Genomic DNA, 22,836 nt, shown 5'->3' with positions numbered 1-22,836 from the left:
GAGTATCTGCATTTGCTTTGAAAAGAACATTTACCTGGAGCCTAAAAAAGTAAGTCAAATTGTGGTGCACTATATAAATGTACTACACAGTGAGGTGGTGGAGGCTAGTGGGTTACACGACGTCACTGTCACATCAGGACCATTACAATCTCATTGTATCTACTATAACTTGTTCTAAGTTGATGTTTATTGAAAACTGTTAACAAGGACTTGTTTTGTCCTATAAATCTTCTAATTTTCAGGCATTTAAACAAAGGACAGGCAGATGGCCTGCCCCTGGTCTGGAAGAATACGGCACAGAATATATTAAATGATGATGTGGTTGCCAGATTTGGTTGCAGGAAAACCCCTCTTGACACACTGGTTTACAAAGCAATGAAGATGTTTAAGATTTATCATGTATGATATGTTATTGCAAATTCGAACAAATATATAGCATTTAAATGTGCCTTTTTATTGATTTATTTTACAAATTGTAAAACAGCCAGTGCAACATAGTCTTAAAACATAATATAGTTGCAAGCCATTGGTTCATTATGGATATTGTCGATATATCTGTTCTTGTTATTCCAGATTATGAATATGCTGGAATTACATAATTAAATCATTATAATTTTATTAAATGTAGTTCCACATAATGGAATGGAGTGGTTTAACAGACTAAATAAAAATATATATTTATATATATATAAAATAAAATTAATAAATACATCATGAAATGTTGACATAAAAGTAATGAAATAAGGTGTCAAATATACATATTTTTTCGTTTATTTGTATACATTTATTTAATTCATATCGATTTCTTTAGTTGTATTTATTTAATTTAATATTAAAATCAAATATTTGTGCTGTTATATTTTTACAATTTATATACTTCTTTCCCCAAGTTTAAAATGTGTTTTCTTAAATCGAAGAAGGGGGATTTGTTAACGAAGTACTTGGCAACCCTTGGGCGCAATCTGTACACCGGCAGGGTTTGTGCTTTTCGGGAGTGATCTTTTTATTATGCGCTTCATTTAAACACCAAGCCTTTATTGTATGCGTACCTTTTTAACACCGGATAGCGTTTAGTTGTTCGTTTGGCAACATCCCTTCAGTCGCCTTTAATCTCTTGCGTTATTTCTGTCGTTTCAATGGCAAGACGGCAATTAAAGGTACAGACGCCTATCGATTATTATTGTCCAGCCAGCTAGGTAAGACACTATAAATACTGTTACATCTGCAGTTTAATTTGTAGCATTTACATAATTTGCATGGTAATGCTGAGAGTATTGACTAGGTTGCTAAAAATAGCATTTATAGGTTAATGGTTTTCGGTACAGTTTAATCTCGTCCCGGCTCAATGAGACATGAAATCTTCAATAATTCTGACTGCGCGCTAACAAGTCAACTTATTATAATGGAAATGTATTGAGATTGAATATTTGTGTTGAACACTTGACGCTTGCGGCAGGTTGGTCTTGCTGTATTAAAGTGAATCGGAAAGGCCAGAGGCGGATTGAGTGATCAAGGTGGCCGAGAGAGAGGAGAGAGAAGATGGGCTCGGGCTTTCGGAGTGAGGAGATGTGCTTGGCGCAGCTGTTCCTGCAGTCCGGTTCGGCGTACGACTGCATCAGCGAACTGGGAGAAATGGGACTAGTCGAATTTCGAGATGTAAGTTTGGACTCAACGGCTGTGTATCAAATCCTAGTGAGCTACCTAGCTAGACAGCATTTCTAGGGCATCTCAGATGCATTCCGAATCTGCGATGCTGCGCGCACCTGATGCCCCAAAAATGCTGTCTAGGTAGATTTTGAGCCACAGCTTGAATTCTCACAACAAACAGATTGGAGTAAATTGACCGTTCATTGTCGACATTACTTGGCAACCCATGTTTGTTTGCTGCATGGGAAGTGTCGCTTATTGGTGTGAAACGGATTTAATTAAATGCGTGTTGAATGGCATGTGTAAGTGTGCACATTTCGGCCTGGTCACACAGGGAGGCTGATGATGTATGTAAGCCAGGTTAATGTCCTGGTTAACACTGAGCTGGATCAATTACTTGCTGAAAAAATAGAGCAAGTCTGCTTAAAAGCCTGTTTTCTATTCACCCTGAGGTTGTTTTACTCTCATTAACAACTACATGTAGGCTTTGTGTTGGTCACATATGTGTGTGTGACCTAATGTTTGGTTGGCGTCAGTAAGGGTAGCTGACTTTTTTAAATTAAATTTTGCAAATTCTTTTATTATGCATGCATTTGAATGGTGACCAGGTACAGGTCCTAACAAGTGTTGTTTTTGTTAATTAAAAATATTTAAAATTATCAAGTGAAGCTAGAATAAAATAAAATAAAATATAAGTTGAAAAATTTAAATAATAATTAGAAATGTTGCCTTGGCAACACATTGAAATAAAAAAAGTTTATGTTCAAGTTCTAAAGTTAGCTACACTGAAACTGAAATAAATGCAAACCAAGATTATGTAGAAATTGTAAACTTTAAACTAAACTAAAACTAAAATTGGAAAATATAATTTAATATAATTTAAAAAATGAAAAGCTAAAAAAATATCATACTTAACCTTGGTTTTCAGGTCAAAAGTTTACATACACCTTGTAGAATGTGCAAAATGTTAATTATTTTACCAAAATAATAGGGATCATACAAAATCCATGTTATTTTTTATTTAGTACTGACCTGTATAAGATATTTCACATAAAGGATGTTTACAAGAGAAAGTAATAGTTGAATTTATAAAAATGACCATGTTCAAAAGTTTACATACACTTGATTCTTAATACTGTGTTTACCTGAATGATCCACAGCTGTGTTTTTCTTTTGTTTAGTGATAGTCGTTCATGAACACATTGTTTGCCCTGAACCAGTTAAACTGCCTGCTATTCTTTAGAAAAATCCTTCAGGTCCCACAAATTCTTTGGTTTTTCAGCATTTGTGTGTATTTGAATCCTTTGCAACAATGACTGTATGGTTTTGAGATTCATCTTTTTACACTGAGGACAACTAGGGGACATATGCAACTATTACAGAAGGTTCAAACACTCACTGATGCTCCAGAAGGAAACGCGATGCATTAAGAGCTGGGGGTTGATAACTTTTGAACAGAATGAAGATGTGTACATTTTTCTTATTTTGCCTAAATATAATTTTTTTCATTTAGTACCGCCTTTCAGAAGCTACAGAAGATACTTACATTTTACCCAGAAGACAAAAAAAGTAAAAATTTACCCTAATGTTCAAATTCAAAAAGTTTTCACCCTCTTAAAGCATAGTTTTTCCTTCTGAAGCATCAGTGAGTATTTGAACCTTCTGTAATAGTTGCATATGTGTCCCTCAGTTGTCCTCAGTGTGAAAAGATGGATCTCAAAATCAAACAGTCATTGTTGGAAAGGGATCAAATACACAAAAATGCAGAAAAACCAAAGAATTTGTGGGACCTGAAGAATTTTTCTAAAGAACAGCGGGCAGTTTAACTGTTCAGGACAAACAAGGAACTCATGAACAACTATCACTAAAGAAGAACGCAAAAACAAAAAACACATCTGTGGATCATTCAGGTGTATGTAAACTTTTGCACAGGGTAATTTTTATGAATTCAACTGTTATTTTCTCTTGTGGACTACATGTAAACATCCTTTATGTGAAATATCTTTTTGTATTTTTTTGTATGATCCCTCTATATTTTGGTAAAATAATTAACATTTTGCAGATTCTGCAAGGTGTATGAAAACTTTTGACCTCAACTGTAATTTTTTTTGAACGTATCCCTCTTTTGACTCTGACTCAGTGGCTCTGGTTGGGTTAAAAGCTCACTGAAGTGGAACACAAAACTATTGTGTGACATCAGTAGACTTTAATTACGGTGCATTAGCCGTATTAACCAGTGTTATGATGAATTTATGTTGATTTTTGTCCTTTTTGTATGCTCTATTCCTCATTCACTGCAATGACAAAGCTGTCTGTCAGTTTTACATGGGGAAATTAACTTCTGTTAATCAGCAAATCCTGATTATCATGCAGTGCTGAAATCTCAACAATGACGAGATTTCATTTAGTTAATGTAATGCAATGTCTTGTTGTCTCTCGATTGTAATATGTTGTTGTGTCAAACGTAAGTCATAATCTGATGACCTGTTCCAGCTCAACCCCAGCGTCAGCTCCTTCCAACGCCGCTTCGTCAGTGAGATCAAGAGATGTGAGGAGATGGAGAGGATTCTAGGTAAGAGATCTTTATTGAACACTGTAAGACTTTTAGGTCAAGCCTCAACCTCTCCTGCTGAGGATCTTTAAACTTTGAAATCTGTCTGTAATGGTGCTAACTATTATGCTACTGCAAAGTTAGAATCAAAAATAGCATAGTTACAATGCAGTTTTGCTGAAGTAACATAATAAACAGGCACAGAACAGACTATTTTTGTAAACGAGAACAGACTGAATTTAGCTCTTTTGATGTGATTGAATTTTTAAGCTCCTCTAAAAACATTTAATGTTTTTATATGCTTTTGAATGAATGTTTAAAACTCAATTTCTTTGTTTCTGTCACCTATAGGCTATCTGCTGAGGGAAATTAGGAAGGCTACCATTGCAGTGCCAGAGGCTGAAATCCCTCCTGTTGCTCCTGCACCCAAAAATGTCTTAGAGATCATGGTAGGTGCTGAGATAATACTGATGATGGCTATTTTAGTTGACAAGGTCAATGTGTCAAACAGACTTTTTATAGTTTCCATAAATACTTGAGAACTCAGTCTTGGGAGTGAGTTCTCTTAAGCAAAATTAAATATGATAACCACCCAGAACACCACAGCAACCTCATAGAAACAGCCTAACAAGCACTCAAAGTATCACCCAAAAACCACCCAAAACACTCAGCATTACAGCATTATATACACTTTTAAGGTGTCGTTACATTTACTGTGTTTTGGAGAATTTTCACCGGCAAAATCCAGCCTTTTTAAAAGAGATTCACGCAAACAGGAATTTAGCTTGAGGGGTGAAATTTTTTCAGACAGAGATTCACATGGATTCACCGCATTGACCAACAGAAAGCTGCTTGGTTTAAAAATGACTTCTTTGTGTGTTGTGCTTCATACATTGCTACACTACAAACACTGTGCATCAGGGAAACAAGTATGCAGCCATCTTCAGAATATTGTTTTTTTAACTTACGTTTTTGCGGTAGCTCTATACACCAATTCAGTTTTTGCAAACAGTGCTGACGTTTTTTTTGTTTTCGAGTACAGTGAGGGAAAAAATTATTTGATCCCCTGCTGATTTTGTACGTTTGCCCACTGACAAAAAAATGATCAGTCTATAATTTGAATGTTAAGTTTATTTGAGCAGTGAGAGACAGAATAACAACAAAAAGTTTCATGTAATTTAACAACATATAATTTAAATGCTTAGCCTGGTAATCCCAGGAGAGTGTTTTTGTGCATAGTTTTGTACATTAAATGCTGACCGCTAAACACTATCATAACGTGTTTAGGCTAACGTTAGCTAGCTAGCGATACTTCTCTTCAAGGACAACTTAATCGCATTCTTGATTCTTTCATAGTCATGAACACATTTTTTAAATCTTGTAATATGTTAAAGCCTTTATTTTTCAACTCTACAGCTGTGCAATAAAATTCGCTTCAAAGATTCACTTTTTATTCATAAAGTCGACGTGGAAAAAATTTTTTTTTCCATCTTTTTATGGAAAACAACGTCTTTTTAAGATGAAAATGAAATGAAATTACCCATATAACCAGAAGATGGCAGCAGAGGATTAATCATTGGCTGCAACTCCCTCATTTTTTCAAGACGTCTTGCTTTTCGATTGATCATAAAATGACTAGTATAATAAATTGTAGTACTTTTACCTCACTGAAGTATATAGTATAGAAAGTGCAGAAAGTCATTTAAATAAATAAATAAGCTCAGACACAAACAGCCTATGTGTGAATTATTTAAATACTTGTATAGTTCACTACAAATTAAATAAGTTAAATATTAATAGTATAAGAATTAAATAATGCACTTAATATGAATCGATATGAATTAGAAATATTTAATAATCATAACTAATAAACTAATAATAACAAAATATTTTATATAATTTAATAACTACATCTTTTAAGCTTTATCTTGAACTGTAAAAGCTATTAAATAGCCTATAATTAACCAACACAAACGTGTTACTGCTGTAGTTTTGTTAGTCTGAATTTAGTCTGAATCATTTAATGCACTGCTCTTTTTTTACATCAGCTTGTCAGATATTTCGTCCGGTTATTACTGTCAATCATAGCAATGACTTGCGAATATTTAGCCGATTTACTCGCACATTTTTTTAAACTGGCGTTTGTCATTCTTGAAATGGTATACATGGACGTTTGGTCCACTTAGACAAACAAAACTTTTCTTTGATTGTGAATGGATTATGTAGAGAAAACGAGCAAAGTACACTCCTATTACGGCACAGTACAGTTGACCGGAAATTACTTAGCTGGCTTGTCTAAAACAAGGAAGTAATCCGAGCATATGGTCAATTGACCCTTCGCAGGGAGTTTGATTGCCAGTCAAAAGGAGAATAGATTAACATCAGTGGACTTGAACTTGAAAAATGGTGTGTATTGTGTAATTGATCACAGCAAGTATTACATCATTTAATAACAGATGTTTGTGTGTAAAGGGTATTGAAGGTTATAGACCCCTAAACGAAAACAAAATTCTCTCCCATGCAGTTTTATTCAATTACAGTGTGTATATTTTTGGCTTAATGGCCATGTGTTCAGCGGTTTGTGGTAATTGATTGTATATGAGAGCTCCGGTTCTCAGCGTCAAGACCCAGCATTGGTAATTGACCGTATCGAGTTGCCTAGAGTGATTGATTGTATACAATGTGGGAGAGAAAGCTTTCTGTGAATGGGGGAATTGATTATGCATGGCAGATTCATCATGTGTGGCTTTCTGCTGTTTGCTTTATAGTAGTGCGTTCATGATAACTCATGACCTTTTTAAAGTGTTAAGTATCGTTTTGGGTGCTGAGTTTTATTGACTGGTGTGTGTCTCGTTTTGAAGGCATTTATAAATATTGAATGTGAAAGTATGATGTGTTTTAACATCACTGATGGATGGCTGTTGTCAGGAGCAACTGCAGAGGCTGGAGGTGGAGCTCAGCGAGGTGGCCAAGAATAAAGAGAAGCTCCAGCGGAACCTGCTGGAACTGACGGAGTACACTCACATGCTGAGAATCACACGCACGTTCATGCACAGCCGCTCCAGGGTGAGTCTCCATTTACCAGTGTTAATGTGCCCTATGTGACGTGTAGGGACTATGGGTATTTTTAAAACTGCAGCTTTTTATATGCGATTTGGCCATTCGTTCACACACAAACGCAGTATCAGGTCACTGAAACCAACCTTTTTGAAAACTCCTGCCAGGGTGAAGACTTTCAGAATCTCCTGTTACGCCCTGCTGAAAAAAAACAATAGACACCATTACAGAATTTGTAATGGTTTTACTGGTTATAATGGGACTTGTATTGGTTTTAATGGAAACTTTAATGGACCCTGTGGGTTTCTACTGGTAATTGGTCACCTTCTATTGGTGGCTTGTTAAAACCACTAAATCCTATTGGAAAATGTCCAAAAACACACTAAAGAAAAGCATTTTTAATGGTTATAATGGGTAAAAGTTAATGGTTTGTACTGGTTTTTGTAGTGGAAACTTCTGTGATGGTTTCTATTGTTTTTGCTTTTGACGTTGGAGTGCGCACTTTTTTCAGGATTCTGACTGGCCACCATGGCTTTACGTTTAGGGTTATATCGCCAAATGTTGGTTTGGCACCCTTTGACAGCACTTCATACCATAAAGAGGAAAAACTCCTTTATAAAAATACCTGTGTACATGTGGACTAGGCCTTGAACTCCTGTTATTGTGAGAGTTTTATGAGCAAACACATCAAAGCTTTGGTATGCTGAGAGTCATATGAGATTTATAATGTTTATAATGGAGAAACAAGCCCCATTTTCTCGAATCCTATCTTTGTCATAATTGCAAACAGAATTATTAATATTAATAACCAGTGATGGTTCCATTATCTGTAAAGTGGCATGTCAGATATCCAATAAATTGTATTAACAGCAAATTAAATGTTAAAAAAATTGCTTAGTTATTTTAGTAAGTAATTGAAAATGGTGTATTTTCTACAATATTTTAATATCGTTAATATTTGACATATTTGATATATGAATGTAAATACAATTAATTTTAATTTAAATTCAAAGCAAATAAGCTGAACAAAAATGGCTACAATTTAGAACTTTATTATTTTTTTAATAACTGTGTAAAATACTGATTTTTTTTACACAATACTTTATGTTTACAAAATTGACTAAAATGTAATAATAATAATACAATTTGAAAACAATTTGGACAGAAATAGCTAAAATTTGGAAATAGTATAAACTAAAATATTTAAATTATTTTAGTTAATACATAATATAGATTGTTAAAAGTACATGAGATGCACAAAATTTGCTTAGCATATTTAAATTAAGTAACTATAATTATTTTTTACACAGTATATAAATATTTTACAAAATTATATAAAATATGATATAATGCAATTTAAAAGCAAATGAGTTTAGCAAAAATTGCTGATATTTAAAAAAAGAAATATAATATAATATAATATAATATAATTCTTATATAAGATTTTTTACAATAAAAAAATAAAAAATAAAAAAATATTTTCTTATTTTAATTTGTATATGCATACAAATTTTGAAAAACAAATAATATATATTATTTGTTGACACATAACTGTTTTTACATTTTGGAATGAACACAATCATTAATTATGTTAATTAGTCAAGTGGACACATTTATCAGCCAATACTAATAATTTAAAATGGCCAGATTGTGCCTGATTAATTGATTTATCGTATACACTACCAGTCAAAAGCTTTTAGACAGTAAGATTTTTAATGTTTTATTAAATACCTCTCTTCTGCTCACCAAGCCTGCATTTATTTGATCCAAAGTACAGCAAGAACAGTAACATTTTGAAATATTTTTACTATTTAAAATGTCTGTTTTCTATCTGAATATATTTTAAAATGTAATTTATTCCTGTGATTTCAAAGCTGAATTTTTAGCATCATAACTCCAGTCACATGATCCTTCAGAAATCATTCTACTATTCTGATTTGCTCAAAAAACATTTATTATTATGTTGAAAACAGCTGAGTAGAATTTTTTCAAGTTTCTTTGATGAATAGAAAGTTCAGAAGAACTGTATTTATCTAAAAGAGAACTCTTTTGTAACATTATAAATGTCTTTATCATCTCTTTTAATCAATTTAAGGCATCCTTGCTAAATAAAAGTATCAATATCTATAATTTACTCAACTAAAGTAAAAATGTACTAATGTACAAATGAAAAAGATTTACTCAACTAATAAAAAAATGGTTCTTGAACAGCAAATTAGCATATTAGAATGATTTCTGAAGGATAATGTGACACTGAAGACTAAGATTTGATCACAGAAATAAATTACATTTTAAAATATATTCAAATAGAAAGCAGTTATTTTAAATAGTAAAAATATTTCACAATATTCTATTTATATTTGCTGTATTTTAAGTCAAATAAATGCAGGCTTGGTAAGGAGAAAAGCCTTATTTAAAAACATTAAAAAATGTACTGTTCAAAAACTTTTGACTGGCAGTGTAAATTCGTCAATCACATATTATTAAGTAATATTAAAACAAACCTTCTGTTTAAGGCAGATATTTAAGTCTTAACTGAATATGTGAACATGGATGTGTGTGTTCAGCATGAAGCCCTGGGCCCTCAGTATGAGGAGTTCCCGTCTCTGGAGACTGAATCAGCGACAGGCTGCACCAGCATGCAGAGACTGGGCGCCAAACTCGGGTGAGTCACAAAGACCCTCTCACTCTACACACAGCGGAGATCTTACATCTTTTAAACCGATCGATTGTGATTGTGTTTTGTGTGTGTGTGATGTTTGTCTCGCTGTGTTTCAGGTTTATCTCAGGGTTGATTCAGCGGGTGAAGGTGGAGGCGTTCGAGCGCATGCTCTGGCGGGTCTGTAAAGGTTACACCATCCTCAGCTACGCAGAGGTGGACGAGAGCCTGGCCGATCTTGACACGGTACGCAAACTTGTGTGTAAATGAGGACGCTGAGATCCAAAACAAAGTGCTTTTCAATGGCTGTAGTTATAGTCAAATAGTTTGGGTTAACAGAATATGCTGCATGGTGTGAACACGCCTCTGTGTTTGTTTCACAGTTTTAGATCATGCCCGTCTGCCACAGCTAGAGCGTGCTAATGTATTCAGAGTGATTAAACATTTGCTTACGGAGGCTCTGTCTCGTGTTTATGTGCTTCAGGGGGAGATCAGTAAGAATGTAGTGTTCCTCATCTCTTTCTGGGGGGACCAGATTGGACAGAAGGTTCAAAAAATTTGTGACTGGTGAGTAAAAGCCTTCTTTTTATTTCACATTTTTAGGCACCGTTCACACACTTTAACACTCATACTTTCTGCACGATTTGTTAATTGTTGCTCTTTGTACACGTGCATCAGACAGTATGTATGTTTGAATAAAGGAATCCACCTTTTGCCTCCTTTTGGATCTATTTTTTATTATCGACGATGCACCGTTACTACATTTCTCAGCCGATAATGATACCTGATTATTCTGAATGAAATCTGTCAATGCTGATACCGATAGGAAAAAATATATAGGTAACCCTCTTGTATGGTACATAATATTAGAGGTTAAAATGAACAACTCCCTCTATTGTTTTTATAGTTAACTAACCAATTGTAAACACTGGCTAACTTTCCTGAGGTAAATGCAATGTTAACCGACACTGGTTTTATTTTACATCTTTCTTTTAGTTGAAATGCTGATTAAGCATGTACATGAAACATGATTCATTTCAGTAAGTTGTGCTGTATCTTGGAACTTATCTTCTGATGTTCATTCAGGTTTGCTTCGTGCTATAACTCACAGTGCCTTGCAAAAGTATTCATTCCCCTTCATTTTTTTCACATTTTGTTATGTTGAACTGCTTTTTTCCCACATCAATCTACACTCCGCACAGCATAATGGCAAAGCAAAAATGTTTTTTACTATCTTTGCAAATTTACAAAACAAAACTTGATGGAAAATGATTCCATTGCATAAGTATTCATACCCTTAACTGGAACAGCTAGGGTTAGGTAAAGCTCAAAGACAGGATTGCATCAAGCCACACATCTGGGAACGAGTTTAGAAAAAATTCTGCTGCATTGGAGATTCACAGAATCTCTTCATGTACATGCTTAATCAGCATTTCAACTAAAAGAAAGATGTAAAATAAAACAGCTTGCGACCAATGTCGGTTAACATTGCATTTACCTCAGGAAAGTTAGCCAGTGTTTACAATTGGTTAGTTAACTATAGAAACGATAGAGGGAGTTGTTCATTTAATATTATGTACCATACAAGAGGGTTACCTATATATTTTTTCCTATCGGTATCAGCATTGGCAGATTTCAGATTGCTAAAAAACAGGCCTAGGCTGGTTGGCTGGTCTTAGCTGGTTTAAGCTGGAAGTAGCTGGTTTTAGCTGGTCTCCCAGCCTGACCAGCTAAGACCAGACTGATCAGCCTTGCTAGGCTGGGGAAGTGGCCAAAACCCCTCTAAAACCAGCCTGTTGACCAGCTATTACCAGCTAAAACCAGCCAACCAGCCTAGGCTGGTTTTAGCCATTTTTTTCAGCAGGAACATAGTCTACATTACCCTTAATGAAAGTTAAGACTCTTCCTGGAGCTGGCCTTCTGGACAAACTGAGCAATTGATGGAGAAGGACCTTGATTTGACAGGTGACCAAAAACCTGATGGTCACTCTAGTTGAGCTCATGATTATGTGTGGAGATAGGAGAAACCTACAGAAGGACAAACATCATTGTAACACTCCACCAATCTGGGATTTATAGAGGTGTGGCAATACTCAATACTCTCCTCAGTGAAGACACATGAAAACACAATTGGAATTTGCACAAAGGCACTTGAAGGAGCCTCGACTGTGAGAAACAAGATTCTCTGCTCTCATGGAACTCAATTCTTAGCATCATGTTTGAAGGAACCTGCAGAGCACCATCTCAAAAGTACAGTGTGGTGGTAGCAGCTTCATGCTGTGGGGCTGTTTTTCAGCGGCAGGGACTGAGGGACTCTTTAGAGTAGAAGAAATGCTCAGTGAATCAAAATATTGAGATAGACTTAATGAAAACCCATTAATGAAAGGTTCACCTTCCAACAGGACAATGGCCCTAAGCATACAGTAAGAGTGGCTTATAGACAACTTTGTGAATGTCATTGAGTGGCCCAGCCACAGACTGGGCTTGAACCCAATCAAATATTTCTGGAGAAACCTAAATATATCTACACCCCGTCCAAGCTGACAGAGCTTGAGAGATAAAGAGGTGAGGAGAAGAATGGCAGATAATTGGCAAATGTTGATGTGCAAATCTTGTTACACAAGAATTAAGTTTTATATATTAAATATAAGTTTTATATATATATATGAAGTTGTGACAATTCTGTTTGGAATTTGATGTGGAAAAAAAAGGAATTTAAAACAGTTAAACATAATGCAGCAACATAACAAAACATGAGAAAAAAATTAAGGGGTATGAATACTTTTGCAAGGCACTGTAATCTAACCCTATGTCTGTCTTCATCACACTGGATTTTGATCTATGATTTTCGCAGTTACCACTGTCATCTCTACCCCCACCCTGAAACAGATGAGGAAAGGGCCGATGTGATGGACAGCTTGAGGACACGCATTCAAGACTTACAAAACGTATGTCATCTACTTTCCCGAGTGCCTTCAGCATCTCCTCAGGGGTTTGATTATTACCCTCTGTTACTGGTTTGTCCTCTGCAAAATAATGCTGACGTAATCGCATTCGCTGGAGGATTGGCATAATTATTTGATCCTGCTCCATCATAATTAAAGTGTTAATAAAGTTATGTTTGCACATTAGGTTTTGCACCGCACTGAGGATTACTTGAAGCAGGTCTTGCATAAGGCGTCTGAGTCAGCGCACTCGTGGGTGCTGCAAGTGAAGAAGATGAAAGCCATTTATCACATCCTTAACCTCTGCAGCTTCGACGTCACCAACAAATGTCTCATCGCTGAAGTGTGGTGTCCGGTCAGCGACCTGGCAAACCTGAGGGGAGCGTTGGAGGAGGGCTCAGTGAGTAAAATCATTCTCATATCACGCTAGTCTGATTTTATCCAACCTAGTAGTGTGAGTAGCAATTAAGTGCCTTTTAAGCAATTTAATGTGCATCTTTAAAAATGAAAATTTGCTGAAATTTACTCACTCTCGGGCCATCCAAGATGTAGATGAGTTTGCTTCTTCATTAGAACAGATTTGGTGAAATTCAGCATTACATCACTTGCTCACCAATAGATCTCCTGCAGTAAATGGGTGCCGTCAGAATGAGAGTCCAAACAGCTGATTAAAATAGTAATCCACAAGTAATCCACTGCTGTCCATCAATTAACGTCTTGTGAAGCAAAACAATGTTTAAAATTTTTTTTTACCTTTAAATCAGGAGAAAAATATGAATTTCTGTCTATGAATCAGGAGAGAAATATGCACAGATTAAGCACTGTTTACAAGTGAAAACAGTCCAAAACAGTTCTAAACAAATATGTCAGTAGTTTTTGATGTCAGAGGACAATATGGGATGAACCTTTTCACTGGAAACAGCATTATTATGGATCATGTACTAGTATTTTAGTAACAGTTTGAAGTTAAAACGCTTTTGGTGATAAATTAGTTTTCTTACAAACACAAAGCTTTTTACTTGACAAGACATTAATTGATAGACTGGAGTGGTGTGCATTACTTGTGGAGTATTCTGATGTTGTTTGGACACTCTTTGGATTCTTATGGCACCCATTTACTCCACAAAATCCATTGGTGAGCAATGCAAAATTTAACCAAATATGTTCCAGTGAAGAAATGGCCTGAGGGCGAGTGGGTTTTATAAGCACATTTTCATTTTTGGGTGATCTATTCTTTTAATTTTCTTGATAGAGAAAAGGTGATGCCACCGTCCCTTCCTTCGTAAACCGTATCCCAAGCAGTGACACTCCACCGACACTTTTGAGAAGCAACAAGTTTACCTCAGGCTTCCAGAGTATAGTGGAAGCATATGGAGTGGGCGACTACAGAGAGGCCAGCCCAGGTAAGTGCAGAACACCAACGGCTATTTACAGCCTTATTTGAGAAGCTACAAGGCTTGCACTGGGAATGAAAGCAATAGCCATGTTATGAAGCTACGAGAATATTTTTGTGCGCAAAAGAAACATTTTTCATTTTTGAGTGAACTAACCCTTTAATATTTTTGTGGATACATGATTTTCAGGTTGTTAATGAATTTAGTTTTTTTTATTTTTCTTTCATTCCCTCACAGCTCCTTACACCATCATCACCTTTCCCTTCCTGTTTGCGGTGATGTTCGGAGATCTTGGTCATGGTTCAGTCATGACGCTCTTCGCTTTGTGGATGGTGTTGACTGAGAAGGACCACAAGCGGAGACGACCAGGAAATGAGGTCAGAGTTGTAACTACATTGAATTACACTAATTCCAATTAGCCTTTTTCTTTTGGTTTGACACACATGCAAACATGCATTGAGCTGTTGTGATAATACCGGTACAAATATGTCATTTGTTGTCTCTGGTTAAATGTCTCTGTTCAGATCTGGACGACCTTTTTTGATGGGCGGTACATCATACTGATGATGGGATTATTCTCCATATACACCGGACTCATTTATAATGACTGTTTCTCCAAATCCCTCAACATCTTTGGCTCAGCCTGGAGCGTCAAGGCCATGTTCACAGAGCAGGAGTGGACGTAGGAAACAAAACACACTTTTTAAGGCCCAAGCACTGATTTAGTGTCACCAGCTGGCAGCAGGAAGTGTGGCATTAAACCACTTTCTGTATCCACCTGCTTAATTCCATTGCTTCCCCATCATAGTTCTTGGGCCCGTCATTTCAGTTTTCAGCTATATTTCCATTTTTAGTTTATTTAGGGATCCAAAATATTCATACAAATTATTGCATGATATTATGGCAAGCCTTTTTAGCCTAAAATAAGTGTTGCTTGTCGTAATTGCATTTTTACTAGTAAGAATTGAATTAGAGAGCTCTTTAATTTATTTTTTACTAGTAACAATGCCAGTTAGAGAGCTCTCTAATTAAATTCTTACTAGTAACAATTCCAATTAGAGAGCTCTACAAATTAATTTTTTACTAGTCATATGTGTCTCCTTTGACTTCCATTTATTTTTAATTACAGAGCTCTGCAATTGAATTCTTACTAGTAACAATTACAATTAGTAAATTTTTACCAATAATAATTCCGATTAGAGAGCTCTCTAATTCAATTGTTACTAGTAAGAACTGAATTAGAGATCTCTTTAATTCAATTACAGAGCTCTGCAATTAAACATATCTTTAATGTGTTTTTTTTACTAGTAAAAATTGAATTCTAGAGCTCTCTAATTGTAATTCTTACGAGTAATAATTAAATTGTAGAGCTCTGTAATTAAAAATGAATGGAAGTCAATGGACACATATGAGTAAAAATTAATTTGTAGAGCTCTCTAATTGGAATTGTTACTAGTAAGAATTGAAATATAAAGCTCTCTAATCGAATTGTTACTAGTAAAAATGCAATTACGACGATTAACGCTTAGTATATTTTAGGCTAAAACGGCTTGCCATAGTTCTTACTAGTAACAATTGATTTAAAGAGCTCTCTAATTGTAATTGTTACTAGTAAGAATTGAATTGGACAACTCTCTAATTATAATTGTTACTAGTAAAAATGCAATTGTTAAATATTAACGCTTAGTATATTTTAGGCTAAAACGGCTTGCCATATGATATTGTTTTTCTCCTTTTACTATGGCACAGAAATGACACTCTACAAAAGAATACTTTACTCACCTTGGATCCCAACATTTCCGGTGTTTTCTCTGGACCGTATCCACTGGGCATTGATCCAGTGAGTACACGCTCTCTGAAGATTTATGAAGCACCCTTCTGTGGGTGGAAACCACATCCTGAAATAATATATTACTGCTCAAAGTAATTCACTGATATTGTTTGCAGAGCTCTAATTTGTCGTGTTTGATTAACCTGTAGATTTGGAACATGGCCGTGAATCGCCTGACCTTCCTCAACTCCTACAAGATGAAGATGTCTGTCATCATTGGCGTCATCCACATGAGCTTCGGGGTGGTGCTCAGTGTCTTCAACCACTTGTGAGTGAGCATCAGTTTATTTATGTGTTGGTGTGTGTGTTACGGTAAAGGTTCTGTTACTAATTAACACAAATAAGCCATTTTGCAAAGGGGTTTTCAGACTGGGGTCCGAAGACCACAAAGCAGTGGTATTTTAGTATAATTGAGATACTGTTTTAGTTTTTTTTGTTTTGTTTTATAGTATAGTTTTTATTGATATTTTGCATTAGTTTTTATCTTTATATTTTACGTTGTTTTTATTGTGAATTTGTTGTGTATTTTTATTGATATTTTATATTCGTTTTTATTTGTATGCTTTCTATTCATTTGAAATGTAATTGTTGTGTTGTGTTTTTGCTTTCTACTCTGTATAGTTTTTATTTATATTTTATTTTGTTTAGTTATTTTAGAACATCATGTTAAAATAAATTAAATGAGAAATAGCTGAAACAAAAAGTAAAAGCAAAACTTTTAAGTTTTTTTTTTTTTACTTTTTAAAATTTTATTTTAGTTAACATTTATTTTTTATGTTTTTGAGCAGCAAATCAGTACATTGATTGACTGAATGATTTCTGAAGGATCATGAGACTGGAGTAATGATGCTAAAAATTCAGCTCTGAAATCACAGCAATAAAATTACATTTTAAAATATATTCAAATAGAAAACAACTATTTTAAATAGTAAAAATATTTCAAAGTTTTACAGTTTTTGCTGTACTTCGGATCAAATAAATGCAGGCTTGGTGAGCAGAAAAGTCTTCTTTAAAACATTAAAAATCAAACTGTTCAAAAACTTTTGACTGATAGTGTGTTCTGTCGAAGTAATACTGATTTGTGTATGTACATTTGTTTGAAGATAATTTACAGATTTTTATTAACAAATGTATTTATTTGTAAATAAAATGTTAAAATAAAATAAATTATCATTACTAACTTGTTTATAAATGAAATATGTTTAATGTAATAATTGTAACATTTACTAAATTTACATATTATTAATTATTCGTTCTGCTTAAAAAACCTGGTCATAAATCATGAGATTAATCGTGATTAACAGTAAAAAACTAACACCCAAAGTGCATATAGTGTTATAAAAAAAAAACTTTTCATATAATTTCTTAATCATTTGCTTTGGCTTCAATACTTGTGATAATTTAAGTTCAGTTCAGTGATGATTTAAAATGCTATTTAATTTTAGAATTAAATTAATTTAAGACTACTTTCATATTTTCAGAAAAGGTCCTTATCATAAAAAAGCGATAATAAGCACATAAAACATCAGTTGTTACACAAATACTCTACTCATTCAGCTTTCTTTGCTCTTATATTCACTAAATTCTCTCTTTGCTCTTTTCCTCTCTGTGTATTTACAGGCACTTCCGACAGAAGTTTAAGATCTATCTTCTCTTTCTTCCTGAGCTACTCTTTCTACTTTGTCTCTTTGGGTATTTGGTCTTCATGATCTTTTACAAATGGCTGGCGTTCTCAGTGCGAGACTCACAGCTGGCTCCGAGCATTCTCATCCACTTTATCAACATGTTCCTAATGCAGGATAACGCCTCTGCACCCCTTTACCCCGGCCAGGTGTGTGTGTGTGTGTGTGTGTGTGTGTGTGTATGCATCTGTGCACACAATTGTGAGCACTTCTTTCAATCTGCCTGATGTCTGCATTTGTGTTAATCTTCTTGTAACAGATGGGACTGCAGGTGTTTCTTTTGGTGGTGGCTCTGCTGTCGGTGCCAGTGCTGTTATTCGGGAAACCTCTGTACCTGTACTGGCTGCATCATGGCGGGAAGAGCCTGGGGGTCCACAGGGTGTGTCTGTGTTCTTGTGTATGTATGTGTTTGTATCTGATGTCACATGGTACATTCATGGTCTGTTTGGTCCTACTAGCTGAGATTTAAAACAGCACAAAAACGTTTTTCTGCATTTTTGTGTATTTGAAATCTTTCCATTAAATGACTGTATGATTTTGAGATACATCTTTTCACACTGAGGACAACTGAATGTGAAAAACTCATGCAACTATTACAGAAGGTTCAAATGCTGACGGATGCATTAAGAGCCGGGGGTGAAAACTTTTTTGAATATGAAGATCAGGACAAATTTCACTTATTTTGTTTTCTGGTAAACATATAAGCATCGTCTGTAGCTTCTGAAGGGCAGTACTAAATGAAAAACAATGTATGATATTTAAGCAAAATAAGAAACGTGCACATCTTTATTCTGTTCAAAAGTTTTCACCCCTGGCTCTTAATACATATTTTTTTCTTCTGAAGCATCAGTGAGCATTTGAACCTTCTGTAATAGTTGCATTTGAGTCCCTCAGTTGTCCTCAGTGTGAAAAGATATAACTCAAAGTCATATAGTCATTGTTGGAAAAAATGCTGAAAAACCAAAGAATTTGTGGGATCTGAAAGCTTTTTCTGAAGAACAGCAGGCAGTTTAACTGTTCAGGACAAACAAGGGACTCATGAACAACTATTACTAAACAAAAAACATTGCTGGATCATTCCAGTAAAACCACAGGATTAAGAATCAAGTGTATGTAAACTTTAGAATGGGGACATTTTTACTAGTGGACTATATGTAAATGCCAATATGTGAAATATCTTATTCAGGTCAGCACTAAATAAAAAAATAACATGCATTCTGTATGATCCCACAACATTTTGCAGATTCTGCAAGGTGTATGTATACTTTTGACTTCAACTGTATATGCTGATGTATTGATGTATTGATGTATGATGGACTGGTTAAAGAGGCAAAGATGCTACATCATATTACTTTGTGTGTAGGGCTACGAGAGAGTTCGGCGTGTGAGTGAAGAAGATCTGTCACCATCTGTAGTCCACGATGAAGAGGAGGGACTAAGCGACTCAGGAGGGCCTCAGGAGGTTCAAGTTGACCTATCTTACATTAAATCGCCATTAAAACGCAATGTCTTATCTTGTAATAATGTCACTAACTGCATGTTTGTTCACTGGCAGTTTGATTTCGGAGACGTCTTCCTGCATCAAGCAATTCACACCATTGAGTACTGTTTGGGCTGCATTTCCAACACGGCCTCCTACTTGCGTCTCTGGGCCCTGAGTCTCGCCCACGCCCGTGAGTGTCTAGCTATGCATTCAAGAGAAAACACATCAAAATACCCACACGTGTCATTGCATCATGGGCATATGAATCTGTTTTCTAGACTATTTATGCATTTGTTGTTGTATGTGTGTTTATCTTAGAGCTGTCAGAGGTACTGTGGGGGATGGTGATGCGTCTGGGTCTGAGGATGAGCTCCAGACTGGGCGTGCTTTTGCTTGTGCCCGTGTTCAGTGTCTTTGCTGTGCTCACTGTCTCCATTCTCCTGGTTATGGAGGGTCTGTCCGCTTTCCTCCACGCATTGCGTCTTCACTGGTGAGAACAGGGCTTCAGATAAGGCCAGGTTTAATTATCAGAAATGGAATTAAATTAAAAAAGTTTTCTGAAATAGACTACATATTTATCTTTTTAGAATACTTTTAATTGTTTTAATATTAAATATTTTTAATCGTGATTACAATTTCTGCATAATCGTCAATGTTTATCCTGAAAACATCTTGTGTTTGTAACAAGCCTCCAAGTGTTGATGGTTGTGGTTGCCTAGTGTCAGCAGCTTAAATCCCCCAATCAGGGGATTTCTTACAAAAAAATAGTTCACCCAAACATGAAAATTCTGTCTTTAATTACTCACCCTCATGTCGTTCCAAACTTGTAGGACCTTTGTTCATCTTCAGAACACAAATTACGATATTTTTGAAATCCAAGAGCTTTCTGGCCTTGCATAGACGGCAATGCAACTGACACATTCAAGGCCCAGAAAGGTAGTCATTAAATGTCATTAAAATAGTCCATGAGACATCAGTGGTTTAGCCTTTTTTGAAGCTACGAGAATAATTTTTGTGTGCAAAGAAAACAAAAATAGTGACTTTATTGACAGTACCATAAAATAAAGTCATTATTTTAGTTTTCTTGCACTCAAAAAATATTCTCGTAGCTTGAAAAAATTAAGGCTTAACCACTAATGTTACATAGACTATTTTGACAATGTTCTTACTACTTTTCTGTTCTCTTGTGAAAGTGTTACAGTTGAAGTCAAAAGTTTACATACACCATGGAGAACCTGCAAAATGTTAATTATTTTACTAAAATATGAGGGATCATACAAAATGCATGTTATTTTTTATTTTGTACTGACCTGAATAAGAAATTTCACATAAAAGATTTTTAGTCCACAAGAGAAAATAATAATTAAATTTATAAGAAAAATTATCCTGTACAAAAGTTTACATACACTTGATTCTTAATACTGTGTTTTTTGTTGTTGTTGTTGTTGTTGTTTAGTGATAGTTTTTCATGAGACCCTTGTTTGTCGTGAACAGTTAAACTGCCCGCTGTTCTTCAGAAATTACACAAATTATTTGTTTTTTCACCATTTGTGTGTATTTGAACCCTTTCCAACAATGACTGTAATTTTTGAAATGCATCTTTTCAGACTGAGGACAACTGAGGGACTCATGCAACTATTACAGAAGATTCAAATGCTCACTGATGCTTCAGAAAGAAAAACTATGCATAAAGTGATGGGGGGTGAAAACTTTCTGAATTTAAACAGAGTAAATTTAACTTATTTTGTCTTCTGGGAAACATCTAAGTATCTTCTGTAGCTTCTGAAGGGCGGTACTAAAGGAAAATAAAAAATATGATATTTAGGCAAAAAATATAAAAATTGTAAATATAAAAAATAATCATTCCATTAAAAAGTTTGCACCCCTGGCTCTTAATGTATTGTTTTTCCTTCTGATCAGTAAGTGTTTGAACCTTCTGTAACAGTTGCATATGAGTCCCTCAGTTGTCCTTGGTGTGAAAAGACAGATCGCAAAATCATACAGTCAAATACACAAAAATGCTGAAAAACTTGAATTAGTGGGACCTGAAGGATTTTTCTGAAGAACAGCAGGCAGTTTAGCTGTTCAGGACAAACAAGGGACTTATGAACAACTATCAGTAACCAAAAAAACAAAAAACAACACAACTGTGTATCATTAGGTAACAAAAGAATCAAGTGTATGTAAACTTTTGAACAGGGTCATTTTTTATAAATTCTGTTGTGTACTACTGTAAATGTAAACATCTTTTATATGACATATCTTATTCAGGTCAGTACAGTAGCATTTTATATCATCCCTCTTGTTTTGGTAAAATAATTAACATTTTGCAGATTCTGCAAGATGTATGTAAACCTTTGACTTCAACTGTATGCAGCCATAATTTTAAGTTAATGTTTTCAGTTACATTTGAAATTCAAATGAGAATTTTAAAATGTTGTTATAATGTAAATCAATAAAACATTTTCTTTTTTCCTATTCCTTCTGTTGAAAATCTTCTTTTCTTTTTTTTAGGGTGGAATTTCAGAACAAATTCTACAGTGGAACAGGAGTCAAATTTGCCCCTTTTGACTTCTCCCTGTTGCCCTCTGTCTTTGAGCAGGACGGGTTACTCTGACTGTAACCCACAACACTTTGAACAGGACACTGTAGCTTATTGTGACTTACTGACCTTTGGGTGCTGGACAATGACCCAGAAGTTTACTAGGAAAAAAACTTTCTCGCACTGCACTGCAAAACGTGGTCACGGTCGGATCAAGTACGCAAACCTTGACAGCCCTATTTGCACCAATCCATATCAGATGTTTCAGGTGCAGGATTATCACCTGTGGTTCCATCATGTGCTGTCATTCAAAGATTGTCAACAAAGTCCTGTTATTATACCTATCTTCAGAGATATGACTTGTATTTGGTATTGCACCTTCATAAGCATTTGCTGTCATATCGATTTTCAAAGTGCCATAACTATTTTTCAATGTACAGTTTTGTATGCTACACTGAAATGTCATTTTGCTTGCTTTAGCTAGGTCTTAGAAAAAATAACTTTGCAGGTGAACTACGGTGTAGGTAATGCTACACTGTGCAATGAACAATGCCAAATAAATATAATTTCCAATGTTATATTAAAGCATAATTTACAGTGTTTAGTGTGTAAAGCAGTTTTCCAGGGTAGCATTTCAGTTTGTTTTGCTCAAAATGAATTCTAAGACAATACTTAATTCATATTTTTCAAAACATGTGTTCATGGTTTAAGAACTGGCAAATGTAGGCTACAATGGGTTAACGTTACAATTTTGTTTGCGGTATGTTTTTCATCAACACTGTACATTTACATTTGTGTTTCAGTCACTTATAAACAAGCTATTATTATATAAATAGTGCAGAGTGGTGTTTATAGTAATTTTGTAAGACCAAGACCATTTCTTTAATACGTTAATACATCATTCGTCTTATGAAGGATTTATTTAAATAGAATCCGTTAAGTAGGTCATTCTGTAGATCCTCAGGACGGATCCATTAATAGATATATTTAACTTCGCTATATTAAGCTCCTTTCCTGTATAATGTAATTTGCCAAGCAAAGTGCA

At 34.9% G+C, this 22,836-nt stretch overlaps 1 protein-coding gene across 2 annotated transcripts; it reads left to right on the top strand.

The window, feature by feature from the left end:
• Positions 1-976: 976 nt before the first annotated feature.
• On the top strand, positions 977-22,643 carry atp6v0a2a (ATPase H+ transporting V0 subunit a2a). Of its 2 annotated transcripts, none has more exons than XM_073829337.1 (21): positions 977-1,196; positions 1,457-1,656; positions 4,141-4,219; positions 4,550-4,647; positions 7,127-7,264; positions 9,823-9,920; positions 10,034-10,160; positions 10,399-10,481; positions 12,769-12,862; positions 13,047-13,259; positions 14,112-14,262; positions 14,491-14,630; positions 14,778-14,935; positions 16,003-16,093; positions 16,234-16,352; positions 17,705-17,915; positions 18,026-18,145; positions 19,130-19,228; positions 19,322-19,439; positions 19,568-19,739; positions 21,764-22,643. In XM_073829337.1, exons 2-21 carry the CDS (start codon positions 1,540-1,542, stop codon positions 21,864-21,866), a joined length of 2,529 nt encoding a protein of 842 aa, XP_073685438.1. In that variant the 5' UTR covers positions 977-1,196; positions 1,457-1,539; the 3' UTR covers positions 21,867-22,643. The 2 variants fall into 2 exon arrangements, with proteins under 2 accessions (XP_073685438.1, XP_073685437.1); XM_073829336.1 differs by having other exon boundaries at positions 18,026-18,163.
• Positions 22,644-22,836: the final 193 nt, after the last annotated feature.

The sequence above is a fragment of the Garra rufa genome, chromosome 23, assembly GCF_049309525.1.
Source record: "Garra rufa chromosome 23, GarRuf1.0, whole genome shotgun sequence".
Taxonomy (NCBI): Eukaryota; Metazoa; Chordata; class Actinopteri; order Cypriniformes; family Cyprinidae; genus Garra; species Garra rufa.
Note: the sequence above shows the minus strand (reverse complement) of the source record. Positions and strands in the feature narration are given on the sequence as shown.

Bases quoted from the DNA above. Each gene is read 5' to 3' on its own strand.
- atp6v0a2a (XM_073829336.1), top strand. From the start codon at position 1,540: ATGGGCTCGGGCTTTCGGAGTGAGGAGATGTGCTTGGCGCAGCTGTTC. The intron at 14,936-16,002 runs GTAGGAAACAAA...ACTATGGCACAG, and splicing joins TTCACAGAGCAGGAGTGGAC to AAATGACACTCTACAAAAGA. The intron at 16,094-16,233 runs GTGAGTACACGC...ATTAACCTGTAG, and splicing joins ATCCACTGGGCATTGATCCA to ATTTGGAACATGGCCGTGAA.